Source organism: Stegostoma tigrinum, chromosome 1 (assembly GCF_030684315.1).
Source record: "Stegostoma tigrinum isolate sSteTig4 chromosome 1, sSteTig4.hap1, whole genome shotgun sequence".
NCBI lineage: Eukaryota > Metazoa > Chordata > Chondrichthyes > Orectolobiformes > Stegostomatidae > Stegostoma > Stegostoma tigrinum.
The window spans coordinates 29,599,752-29,612,450 of record NC_081354.1 but is presented as its reverse complement, the minus strand read 5'-3'; the positions used below and the strand labels follow the sequence as shown (position 1 = coordinate 29,612,450).

Here is a 12,699-nt window from a genome sequence, read left to right as displayed (position 1 = left end):
TAAGCACCAACTCTCTCATAGTGTAATCTAGTGAGACAACCTGGTCTACTATATGTTAGATTATGAATATTTACTGATTGTCAGCTTGAAGCTTTTTTAAATTAACATCTTGAAAACATTTAGCTATAATTCTTTACCTGCACTGCTAAACACTTGGCTGATTATGATGCCACTGTGGGCTGCTTTTTTTGGTGCCTGCGGCTCTGCTTCTGCTTGATGCTCTCATACTGTTTTATTCTGCCACTGTATTTGCAACCTGAAGTTTATGCATCAGTGTTACTAGTAGAAAGAAGGACATCTTAAAGGGGGAGGGTATTGGCACAGTGTTATTATCACTGGACTGTTAATCCAGAGACCCAGTCAATGTTCTGGGGACTCTGGTTCAAATCTCGCCATGGCAGATGGTGGAATTTGAATTCAGTAAATATCTGGAATTAAGGATCTAATGATCGTGAATTCATTGATTGTTGGGAAAATCCATTTGGTTCACTAATGTCCTTTAGGGAAGGAAACTGCCATCATTACCTGATGTGGACTACATGTGACTGCAGACCCACAGCAATTAGGAATGGGCAATAAATGCTATTTAACCAGTGACGCTATCATCCTAAGAATGAGGAAAGGGTGGGGGGGGGGGGAGAATCCCCTTTTCACCCCAAATTTCTACTCTGACCAACTTCAAAACTTCAAAATTTTTTGCTTCGTCTGTTCAGAGATGCTATTACACAGCTCTGGAGCAAGTGGGACTTTACCCTGGGTTTCCTGGCTGAGTGGTAAGGAAACTTCCACTGTGCCACAAGAACACTCCGTCTACCTCTTGCTATGATCTATGCACTCAATGTTGCTATATATTGATTTATAGTGTGCTTTAACAGTGAAGCTGTTGCTGTAGAAAAGAGATCTGTTTAAACACTTTTGCTCTGTGTTATGAACTTCGGCAATTTTTTTTTTGCCATTAAATTGCAGCTGCCTGATCAGCTATTTGTCACTTCCCCAGCTTGTTGAGCAAATTCCTGTCTAAGGGCCAAGTCTGGAAATTGCATCTTTGTTGAATTTATTTTTTTCTATCTTCCCTCATGGAGTGTGCCAAACTAAATTTGCTCATCTCCTGCCCAATCCCATTAGACTGCTGACAATCCAACTTCCCCTTCTGCCTCTTAGTTTAATTGATGTTGGCTGTGTCATGTTGGGTGCCTTCCTTCATATTTACTTCCAAAATGCTCACTTCTGCAACAAAAGAAAATCGCTCTGTCCATGTAAACTAACACCCCTTAATTCTCAACAGCTGGGGTGTGTTCATACTTCCCCAACCTATGTCTCTCTTGCTTGTAATTCCACATTTGAATTATTCTAATCAGATTTCTGCTGCATGACTAAAATGGCTCTTAAAATCACCCCGACACATTATATGGCCAAAGTAATCACTCTCTCAGCATGTCTTCAGCCTTTGATATCATTGACTACGTAATGCTGTTCAGCTCCTTCACTGTTATCTGTCTGAATGGAACTACACAAACATACCATTCTTGACAATCTTGCAATCGTTTCTATGTTTTCTTCACCATCCATACCTTTATGCTCCAAGAATCTGTCCTCAGCCCTCACCCATGTACGCAGTGCTCTTTGGTGTTGGAACATCTGAAAACACAGTGCCAGTTTACACAACAGGATTTTTCTCTGGGTAATGCCCTAGGGGCAGCCATCTTAAACTTTGCATCATTAGCCTTCCATCCACGTCGAAAGTCAAAGTGGATATGTTTGCTGATATCACATGTTGGTGCCGAAGCAGTCAGTGTCCATATGCAGAAAGACGCGGGCATTGCCTGATGAGTGGGAAGTCATGTTTTTTGCCTCCTAGGTGTCGAGCAATAACCATCACCAACAAGAGTCAATCCAAAGTTGTGTTGACATTCGACAGTGTTACTATTGCTGAACTCCCTACCATGACCCCATATCGCATAAAAATGGGTGACTGCAACAACACATCAGAGGATGATTCTGTGAAGAACACCTCCTCTCCTGACTCCTGTGCGTTGTAAACAGTGACAGGCTTTGGATTAGAAGTGAGTTGGAAAATCCTTCATAATCCTGAATATCCACAGTTCCAACAAGGTTTGACAACCCTGATACTTATCAGGTCAAAAAAGCCCACTTGATTGTCGCCATTTCCACAAACATTCACTCCCTCCAATATTGGTTCAGTGGTGTATGTACTATTAACATTCACTAATAATCCACCAAAACCTTTCTGGCAACATCTTCCAAACCTATGACCTATAGAGGACATCACAGAACATGGGAACAGCATTGCCTGTGATTTTACCAAGCTAGATACTATCCTCACTTGAAATTATCCCACTGTTCCTCCATAGTCACTAGGTCAAAACTTGGAAGTTTGTTCTTTGCAGCACTCTGCAGTCCACTCAGTTTAGGTGTGCAGTGTTTCAAGGAGGCAGCCCAACACATCAGCTTCAGCAAAACTGGGGTGGGCAACAATACTGGAATTGCCAGTGATACTTCATCCCATAAACCTGTTTTATTTTAAATATTAAATGCGTGCATTCAATTTTATCACACCAAAATGCTTTACAACCCTTCCACTGTTTCATTGTTTGACCTTTAATTCTAGATAATTATTGGAAAGCCAAAGCCATTCATCCCCGCCAATGATTCTCTTTCACCTTGATCTGCATGATGTTGACATTGCCACCATCCTAAATCTTAAATCTGATGTGTGCCAACTACATGCCAAAGGATGCCTATTCCAGTTGCAGCTGACTGTGTTCCTCAGTTTTGACTTGGCTGCTGCTAACACCTATATCTAACACCTCTCATTTTTTTGTTTCCCCACATCTACCCAACCCCAAAGAACCTGTGCTGTCTTGAAGTGGCTTCAAACCCACCTGTTTTGACCGAAAGTTCCACCATCTGTCAACATCACCTAATGCAACTCAGTGACTGATTTTATGATAATTGTTTTGCCGCTCACTTTGGGGGATTTTAGAAATGTTCTATAAGTACAAATTGTTGACTGGTGCTCACTTATTGGTGAGTATTAAACAAGGAGGCATAAATCTGAAATAGTCACATTGAGTAATGGGAGTCTGGAGCTTTTCAAAAAGAATGGCCGAAGCAGGCAGTACTTAAACAGTTGAGACGATTGCATATTTGAGAGAGCAAGGAGCAACGGGATGCAATGTTGAAGTCATGAAATGTGAGGCCACCAATGTGGATTGCAGCACTGACATAGATCAGTTGTGCCAAATATCTGCTTATAAAGAGTAAATTGTGCAGTTGTGATCATATGTAACATGGCGTGGGCATTTGTTTTAAAATTTACTTTGTTTTTTGGTGACTTTCAGAATCTGCTCCTAGCTCCCCAAGGGGAGGAAATCCTGTTGATGTAAAGAAAAACGCTGAAGCCAACAACCTTCAGACAGTATCTAAGGGGCTTTCAACAAGTTTGCCTGATCTGGAATCTGATTCTTGGATAGAAGTGAAGAAAAGACATCGTCCATCACAACTGAATCCAAAAGTATACATTTTCATACTCCTAACTACAAAATATATTTGTTACAAACTAATTTAATGTTAGATCTCTTGGTGCTAGCATTTGTATGCCATATGTTGGAATTGACATCAGAGATGAATCAACATAAAACATTAGACAATAGCAGGAGTAGGACATTTGGCCCTTTTTTTCTGAGCCTACTTCACTATTCGTTATGATCATGGCTGATCACACAACTACTTGTTAAAATTTTATAGTATATTTCAGCCTTGATTGCTTTCTGTGATAGTGAATTCTGCACACACTGGGTGAAGACATCTCTGCACATCAGTCCTGAATAGTTTATCACGTATCCTTAGATAGTGATCCTGGTTCTGGATTCTTGCACCATCAGGACCATCCCTCCTGCAACTACCTCATCCTTGAATTCTATAGGTTTCTGAAATCTTTCTTTCTCTTGTCTCCAACCCCATCTTCCATAAAGTGAAATTGAAAATTATCAAGACAGGCTGCGATTTCATTGAATTGCAAGGCAGACTTGATAGTTTCTTCCTTCTATTTTAGAAACAGGCAGCACAGTGGCTCCATGGTTAGCATCACTAAGCCAGGGACCCCTGGTTCCATTTCAGCCTTGGGGACTGTCTGTGTGGAATTTATACATTCTTCCCATGTCTTCCACGTGCTCCAGTTTCCTTTCACAGTCCACAGTTATGCAGGTTAGGTGGATTGGCCATACGAAATTGTCCATAATGTCCAGCGAACTGCAGAGATAAAGCAGGGGAGTGAGTGTGGGTGGGATGCTCTTCGGAGAGTTGGTGTGGACTTGTTGAGCCAAATGGCCTGTTTCCATGCTGCAGGGATGCTATGTTGATAGGCTGAATGTCCACCTTATGCTTCTATGACCTATTTAACGTTCCATTATCTATGGTAATGTAGGCTGTTCTACAGTATGGCCCTGATTTCCCATCTGTCTTCTAAGATGCATTTAAGTCTCAAAGATTGATGCTTTTGTTTGCTCTGTTTTCCATGAATAATTTTGGCCATGAAGGATGCAGTGTTCATTGAACAACCCTTGTGCATGTCTGGTTGAGACCGTAACCAGAGATTTAGTTAATGGAAAAGCATTTTTGCCGGTGGCTAATTTCAACAGTAGGCAAATCCACCTTTAATAAAAGGGGATAGCTGTTGTACTTCTCAGTGTTAGATATGCTCATGTACCAGTGTAATATTTTGTATTTACCACAGTCTGAATTTTGTCTATGGTGCACTTACTAATAGTTTGTATTTTGAGTTAGGTCATTGAAACAAGCTAAGCTCATTTCAAATAGGAATTCTTGACATTTTTAGAGGAAATTGCTATTCATGTAAGCACAGGCTCTTGAGATTGCAAGACAACCTGTTAGCCACTTAGTTTCCTGTCTTGAATTTTCAGTTAACATCTTAATTGCAAAACATTATGTTAGCAATTCTGTAGTCATTAATTATTAGCATTTATCTAACAATTTGATAAAATTTGTCAGGTAAATCGGAAATGGTGAGTTTTTTTTGTTAATTCTGGACTTCATTTGCTATAACATAGGAATGCTAATCTTCGTTTCAACCAATGAACTGGATCAGTGTGCCACAATACAGTGGACGTTTATGAAATTATTTATTGAATTCTGTGGCACTTAATGATTATTCGCGTCCAATCTACTTTGGTGCAACTTCCATTTCCTGCGTCTCTTCCCCATCTCTCTCTCGCTCTCCCTGTCATTATGTTACTGCTGTAAACTTGCTATTTCCTTCCTTCTGACAGGCAACATCTCCTTTCCCTCATGTAAAATTATTAATTTCTCACTCGTTTGTTCATAAAGCCTCTTATCTTCCATCTCTGTTCACTACTGTCTCCCTTCCTCTAGTTAAGAAAACAATCTGAGAATCACTCATTGCTGGCCTTCTGTGGACAAGGAGTGCTGGCACAATCATGGAAAGTGAGCCATGTGTAACACTCTTTCTTGTTAAAAGTACTGTTTTGGTTTGTTCCATATTAGTAGACTAAAGATTAGGTATGATGACTGTGAGCCTTACGAATGAACAGTGACCAATTAAGAGAACCCGTTGGTCAATGCAGATTCTCTGAGAATAAAATTGTTTACTGAAACATGTTTCCAAATGTCTGTTTTCCGCCCCTGCACTGTTGTTCAACGTACTGAATCCGTGTCAACAATTGTGGATTTTTGAGGATCCATTTTGCTAGCTACAGGGAGTGTATAGTAACTTGGAGGTCTGCTGAAAAGGCTGGTAGATGGCATATTTCCTGGGGTTTTCAGTTGAGGTGCTCACAATGCTTTGACATCATGGGCAGCAGGACCTTAATTTGACATCACCTTAATGTAAAAAGTAACTGAATCAATTCACATTTTTGTCTTTCAATCTTGGTCAATGGTGCTGTTGAAAATGATATTACTATATTAATAATGATCATTTAGTTAATTGATTTATAATTAACTTCCCTGAAGTCTGCCTGTGATTCACCATTTTACCAAATTACAAAAATAAGTTCCTTGAGCATTTTGAGTTTAGACTCATGAAAATGTCAGTCTTCAGAAAAAATGTGTTCCCTGAAAGAAAATGTTTGAAATTTGCAAATCTAGACCCTGGTATATATTGAGTGTATACAGTAAGATACAACAGGGAGGAACGTGTATATCAGAAGTCAAGAATTTAGTACTTCAAAAATCCTCAGTTTAAAAAGTATAAGGGTGTATTCCTAAAGGAAAATTGGAAGGCAAAGATAGACATAAAAATTATTGGCAAACGAAATTAAGGAAAACCCAAATATGTCTTTATAAATATGCAGAAAGCAAGAGGATAACTCAGGAATAGGTCCAATTGACAAGCAATGTGGTGACCTGTGGAGATGGAAGAATTGTGGGGTTTTTAGTGAACACTTTGGGACAGCTTTCACAAAAGACTTGGGAGAAAGCAGAAATTTGTATTTGAAAGGTATTAAAGATGCAAAAAACATAGCAAAGTAGGAAGTATTGAGGTGCTTGGCACCTATGAATGTAGGAAGTTGTCTCCTTGGATGAAATATGCCCTGGGTTCCTGACCAGCAAAGAAAAAAATGAGTAGCTGTGACCACTTTTCATATCTGGTTTAGCTGCGAGCATGGTTCTAGAAAGACTGCTAACACAGTATTGTTATTTAGAGGTAGAAGAAGACAGTATGAGTAAACATAGGCAGGTTAGGTTACCCTCTGTAAGGAGTAAATCACAAACAATTTGATGTGTAGGTGATGGTGTTGGACTGAAGTGAAATCACTTGACGAAGGAGCAGTACTTGGCTTGTTTTTTCAAATAAATCTGTTGAACTGTAACCTTGTGTGACTTCTGACCTTGACGAACAATTTAAGCATAATACAAGGTATTTCATAATGCCATAGTTATGTTCTTGTGTGACCTTGTGCTATAGAAAATTGTATTATAGGGAAATCACTATAGATGGTACAGCAGGAAGTTTGTTATCCAAATAGCATCCACTATTCATCAGTCACGTTTCAGCCACTTTGCATTAACGAAATGGGTATCATAGCAGAAATGCCTGTAATCAATTGAGAGTCACCGATTTAATTGAGAACAGTGTTTATAGATTTGTTGAGGGGTGATCATGTCTACCTAACTGCCTTGAGATCTTTGCGGAAGTAACACTGAAGTCAGCGAGGTTTTATTGTCTACATAAATTTTAGCAAGACTTCAGATCAGATTCCATGTGGCAAACTCCTCAAAAATTAATAACAACTGATAAAGATCCACAAAAAAAGTGACAAGTTGGACCAAAAACTCAGTAGCAAAAGCAATGAGTTATGATCAGCTACTTTTTTTATGATGGGAAGGCCATTGCCAATGAGGTGCTGTACTTGGACCCCTTGCTGTCATGTTCTGTATCAGTGCTTCAGATCTGTTTGTGGGAGATTTCAAACATCTTTACTCGGGTATGCAAGGTAAGTTATGCAGTTGATAGTGAAGAGGAAGCAGCAGGCTGTAGGAGAATATCAGTAGACTAGCCAGGTGGCTAGAAAGATCGCAAGTACAATTCATCTGGAAGAAGTTGTTGTAATGCATTTGGCAAGGACAAACAAGGCAAAGAACACATGTAGCAGTTAGGATTTTGAAGTAGAGAGAAACAGACACAAAATTAGTTGATAAGATTGTGAAGAAGGCATAGTGAATAAATATCTTTTTTTTAACTAGCCAAAATCCACTATAAGAATAGGGAGAATGTGCTAGATCTGTATAAATTGTTCGGTCACAGCTCAAGCAAATATGTAGTTCCAGCTGATTTCTAGCATTGCTGGAAATGTGATTACTTAAGGGTATTCAAAAGTTTAACCAGGATTTGGCAGGAATGGAGAATTTTAGGAAAGATTGGTTGGGTTGAGTTTGTTTTCTTTGGAACACAGGAGGCTAAGGGAAGATTTAAATGAAAGATGTGATTAGTGAATAGGATGGTCTTAGTTTTCAAGGTCAGTGGAAAGAGGGTGTGGATGTCAAGTGATAGGATTGGAAGAAAGTAGGGTATTTTCATTCAAGGAAGCTGACAATCTGGAAAGCATTGCCTGAAAAGATAGGGGCAGAAACCCTCATGGCATTTTTTTAAAAAAGTATGAATATTATATCAATGTGCCAAGGTCTAAGGGACCAAGATTTGAAAGTGGGATTCGACCAGATACATCATTCTCAGCTGGCATGAAGCTTATCTTCGGAGATCCATCATTTGCTGCTTCAATTCCCCCATTCATTAAAATAGATTTCCATATTCGAACATTTCCTAATGTCGTTCATGCCTGCCTTCTGCAGAAGTGTTTTGTTTTCCAGCTAAAATTATATCCTTCTTTCTATCTTCAAGAGGCCTACTTGTGATCTGTGCTCAAGTTTATTGCTTTCTGACCTCTTCTCCTCCAAGGTCTTTGAAAGATTGGCTTTGCCCCCACAGTAACTGAAAACCCTTGTTCAAAGACAGCCAATGACTGCTTTCAAGTCGACAAATTGAGCTTCAAGTTCAAAACTCTTAACACTGAGATTTAAAGCCTGCCACAGCAATAAACAATATAAAAGTAAAACAAATAAGACTTTAAAGTATGAGCTCAAGGAAACTAGGAGAATGAAATGTTCAAAAAGTGTGAAGCATTCAACAAAACGTAAACCTGTTCTTAAACAACTGAAACATACAGGTAATAAATTTCAGAGTAAGCAATTCAGACAAATTGGGCACTAAAGACTTCTGAGTTTGTAGGTTGGTGGGGCCATGTCATGTCATGTCTTCTGTGATGGAAAGCTATTATTTTGTTAAGAAAGCCTCTTTGCAGGTTACATCCCTGAAGTTGTACACTTCTGATTACATTCAGTATTTACTGAAATCTGACAATTTTTGTTTTAAGATAAACATAACTGTTTAGAGTTCATTTGGTACATCAATTATAGCTCTTCTATTCAGAATAAAACCAGGTTGCCCAATCTCACTATTAAATTGGTTAAGTTAATCAAAGGTTTTTGCCATCATAACTTTACTTCCACTTTTATTATGCTGTTATCTTCTTTACATGAAAAGATTTTGCTAACAGTGCTGAACTTGCATTATACCCGTTGTAAAACATGTTCACAAATTTCAGTAAGCAGACCTATGTTCAGAATTAATATTTGATGGAAATAGATTTGTTGTTGGATGGAAATGGACTTGCTGTTCCAGACCACAGCTGCATGGAGTGATTTTTTTTTGGTATTTGTGCACTAGTGTTAATTTTAAAAACAAACCCTATTATGTGTGAACATCAGAAAGCAGCATCAGAGGACCAGGAAAGATTGACTTTTCAGGTTGGGACCCTTCTTCAGAAATGGGGGAGGGGAAGGGGATTCTGAAAATAAATAGGGAGATGGGGGAGGTGGATAGAAGATAGGGTGAGAGGAGACAGACAGGTCGAAGGGTGGGGTTAGAGCCATTGAAGACGAATGTAGGTGGGGAGTTAGGGAGGGGATAGGTCAGTCCAGGGAGGATGGACAGGTTAAGGGGATGGGATGAGGTTAGTGGGTAGGAGATGGGGATGGGGTTTGAGGTGGGAGGAATGGTTAGGGAGGCGGGGACTAGCTGGGCTGGTTTTGGCATGTGGTCGGGGGAGGGGAGATTTTTGAAGCTTGTGAAGCCCACGTTGATACCCTTGGGCCGCAGGGTTCCAAAGCAAAATATGAGATGCTGTTCCTGCATCTTGTGGGTGGTGTCATTGTGGCAATGGAGGATGCCCAGGACGGACATGTTGTCCAAGGAGTTAGGGGGTTGGGGATGGAGTTGAATTGGTTTGCGACTGGGCGGTGTAGTTTGTTGCGAACTTCCACCCCAATTTTAAGTTTCCCTGGACCATCTCTCTTTCTCTCCCTCCCCCCACCTCGTGCAGAGTGTGCACCTTCTCCCCATGGGTTTCCTCTGGGTGCTCCAGTTTCCTCCCACAATCCAAAGATATGCAGGCTAGGTGGATCGGCCATGCTAAATTGCTCATAGTGTTCAGGGGTGTGTGGGTTATAGGGGGATGGGCCTGGGTGGGATGCTCCAAGGGGTGGTGTGGACTTGTTGGGCCAAAGGGCCTGTCTCCACCCTGTAGGGAATCTAATCTCCTACCCACTAACCTCATCCTGCCTCCTTGACCTGTCTGTCCTCCCTGGACGACCTATCCCCTCCCTAACTCCCCACCTACACGCACCTTCACTCGCTGTAACCCCGCCCACTTGACCCGCCTGTCTCCTCTCTCAATCTTCTCCTTTTGTCCATCTTCTATCCATCTCCCCCTGTCTTCCCTATTTATTTCAGAATCCCCTTCCCCTCCCCCATTTTCTGAAAAAGGGTTCCCACCCGAAACATCAAGCTTTTCAGCTCCTCTGCTTGGCCTGCTGTGTTCATCCAGCTTCATACCGTGTTATCTCCGATTCTCCAGCATTGGCAGTTCCTACTCTCTCTCTCTCTCTCTCTGTGCGTCCCCCTCTCTCTCTCTGTGCGTCCCCCTCTCTCTCTCTGTGCGTCCCCCTCTCTCTCTCTGTGCGTCCCCCCCTCTCTCTCTCTCTCTGTGCGTCCCCCCCTCTCTCTCTCTCTCTGTGCGTCCCCCCCTCCCTCTCTCTCTCTCTGTGCGTCCCCCCCTCTCTCTCTCTCTCTCTGTGCGTCCCCCCCTCTCTCTCTCTCTCTGTGCGTCCCCCTCTCTCTCTCTCTCTGTGCGTCCCCCTCTCTCTCTCTCTCTCTCTCTCTGTGCGTCCCCCTCTCTCTCTCTCTCTCTCTCTGTGCGTCCCCCTCTCTCTCTCTCTCTCTCTGTGCGTCCCCCTCTCTCTCTCTCTCTCTCTGTGCGTCCCCCTCTCTCTCTCTCTCTCTGTGCGTCCCCCTCTCTCTCTCTCTCTCTCTGTGCGTCCCCCTCTCTCTCTCTCTCTCTCTCTGTGCGTCCCCCTCTCTCTCTCTCTCTCTCTGTGCGTCCCCCTCTCTCTCTCTCTCTCTCTCTCTGTGCGTCCCCCTCTCTCTCTCTCTCTCTCTCTGTGCGTCCCCCTCTCTCTCTCTCTCTCTCTCTCTGTGCGTCCCCCTCTCTCTCTCTCTCTCTCTCTCTGTGCGTCCCCCTCTCTCTCTCTCTGTGCGTCCCCCTCTCTCTCTCTCTCTCTCTCTCTGTGCGTCCCCCTCTCTCTCTCTCTCTCTCTGTGCGTCCCCCTCTCTCTCTCTCTGTGCGTCCCTCTCTCTCTCTCTGTGCGTCCCCCTCTCTCTCTCTCTCTCTCTGTGCGTCCCCCTCTCTCTCTCTCTCTCTCTGTGCGTCCCCCTCTCTCTCTCTGTGCGTCCCCCTCTCTCTCTCTCTCTCTCTGTGCGTCCCCCTCTCTCTCTCTCTCTCTCTCTGTGCGTCCCCCTCTCTCTCTCTCTCTCTCTCTGTGCGTCCCCCTCTCTCTCTCTCTCTCTGTGCGTCCCCCTCTGAGTGCTGAGTGAAGAACAATTATCACTTAAAGCTTGAATTCTGATGTTTGCATTCAGAATTGTTGCTCCATGACTTTTTAATTTAATACAGTTCTCAGGGTCTTGTTAATTATCTTCAATCCCAGCAACACTCTACCACAGAATTGTTGCAGCACAGGTGACGGCCATTCAGCCGATGATACTTGCACCAGCTCTATAAATGAGCATCATTACCTGTGTCAATCTCCTGCCTTCTCCTCTTGAGTACTCATTCTATCCTAGTGAATGGTCACAATTGAGACATAGGGCATTTCATAACCTAACTAGTTGCTGAGTGAAAAACATTTTCTCACATTGTCCTTGATTTTTTTTTTCAACGTCATTGGAAATCTCTGCCTCTTGTGCTTATTATGAACAGAAACGGCTTCTCCTGATCTAATCCCACCAGCCAGTTCATGACTTTGTAAATCTCTATCAAATGTCCTCTAGGCCACCTTCTATGCAAGGAGAATAGGCTCCATTTCTTCAGTCTATCCTGATTACTAAAGTTTCTCTTTGCTGGATCCGTTTGTGGGTCTTTTGTGATTTAAAGTTTACAGCTTATGCTTGCCATTCAAGATGGAACAATTGCAGTCATTGCAACATCTCAATTCAGATGGTGTTTTTTCCATTTAATTCTTCCTGTCTTGTCAAAGAAAATTTTTCTCTTTGCCAAATTTCTCTGCTTTTTGGGGTGTTTCAAAACAGCCACCTCTTCATGGCCCTTGCACATCCATACAGGATTCCTTTTTCTGTGAAATGTTTTGAGTGACTTTGCAATTTTAGAGATCTTTATGTATGCGTGTACAATATTTTTTGATCATGATCTATTCTGGAGAAATTGATGAGTGACCTGTTGCAGTTGCCCAGTGGTGAATTTAATAGTGATTGTCCATCTTAGAAAAGTACGGTTACACGTTTGCAGAGTATTCCATTTAACTGATGCCTGGCACTGACTCTTGGAAAAGCTATCTGATCAGTCCAACTCTGGCTCCTTGCTCCTATCTCTGCAGTTTCTCATTCAAGTATTTGTCTTTTGAAAATTACTATTAAATCTTTTTTTTCCACTGCTAGGCAGTACAATCTCCTAGGTCATTTCCTGCGAAAATTTTCTCTAGCCTCCTCTTTTATCTTACATTTTAACTCTGTCTTCTGGTTAACAACCCTTTTCTCAATGAAAACCAGCCTTTTATTGATCAACA

At 41.9% G+C, this 12,699-nt stretch overlaps 1 protein-coding gene and 1 long non-coding RNA gene across 9 annotated transcripts in view; one reads left to right on the top strand and one right to left on the bottom strand.

The window, feature by feature from the left end:
• LOC125453159 (uncharacterized) overlaps positions 1–12,699 on the bottom strand; it is a 167,941-nt gene that overhangs the window by 81,014 nt on the left and 74,228 nt on the right. The window lies entirely within an intron of this gene.
• Positions 1–12,699, top strand: part of LOC125453112 (la-related protein 1B-like) — a 106,279-nt gene that overhangs the window by 60,478 nt on the left and 33,102 nt on the right. For all 6 annotated transcript variants that reach the window (XM_048532240.2, XM_048532262.2, XM_048532257.2 and 3 more), the window contains exon 11: positions 3,363–3,535. In XM_048532240.2, coding sequence (XP_048388197.1) covers positions 3,363–3,535 — 173 coding nt within the window. The remainder of the gene's footprint in view (positions 1–3,362; positions 3,536–12,699) is intronic.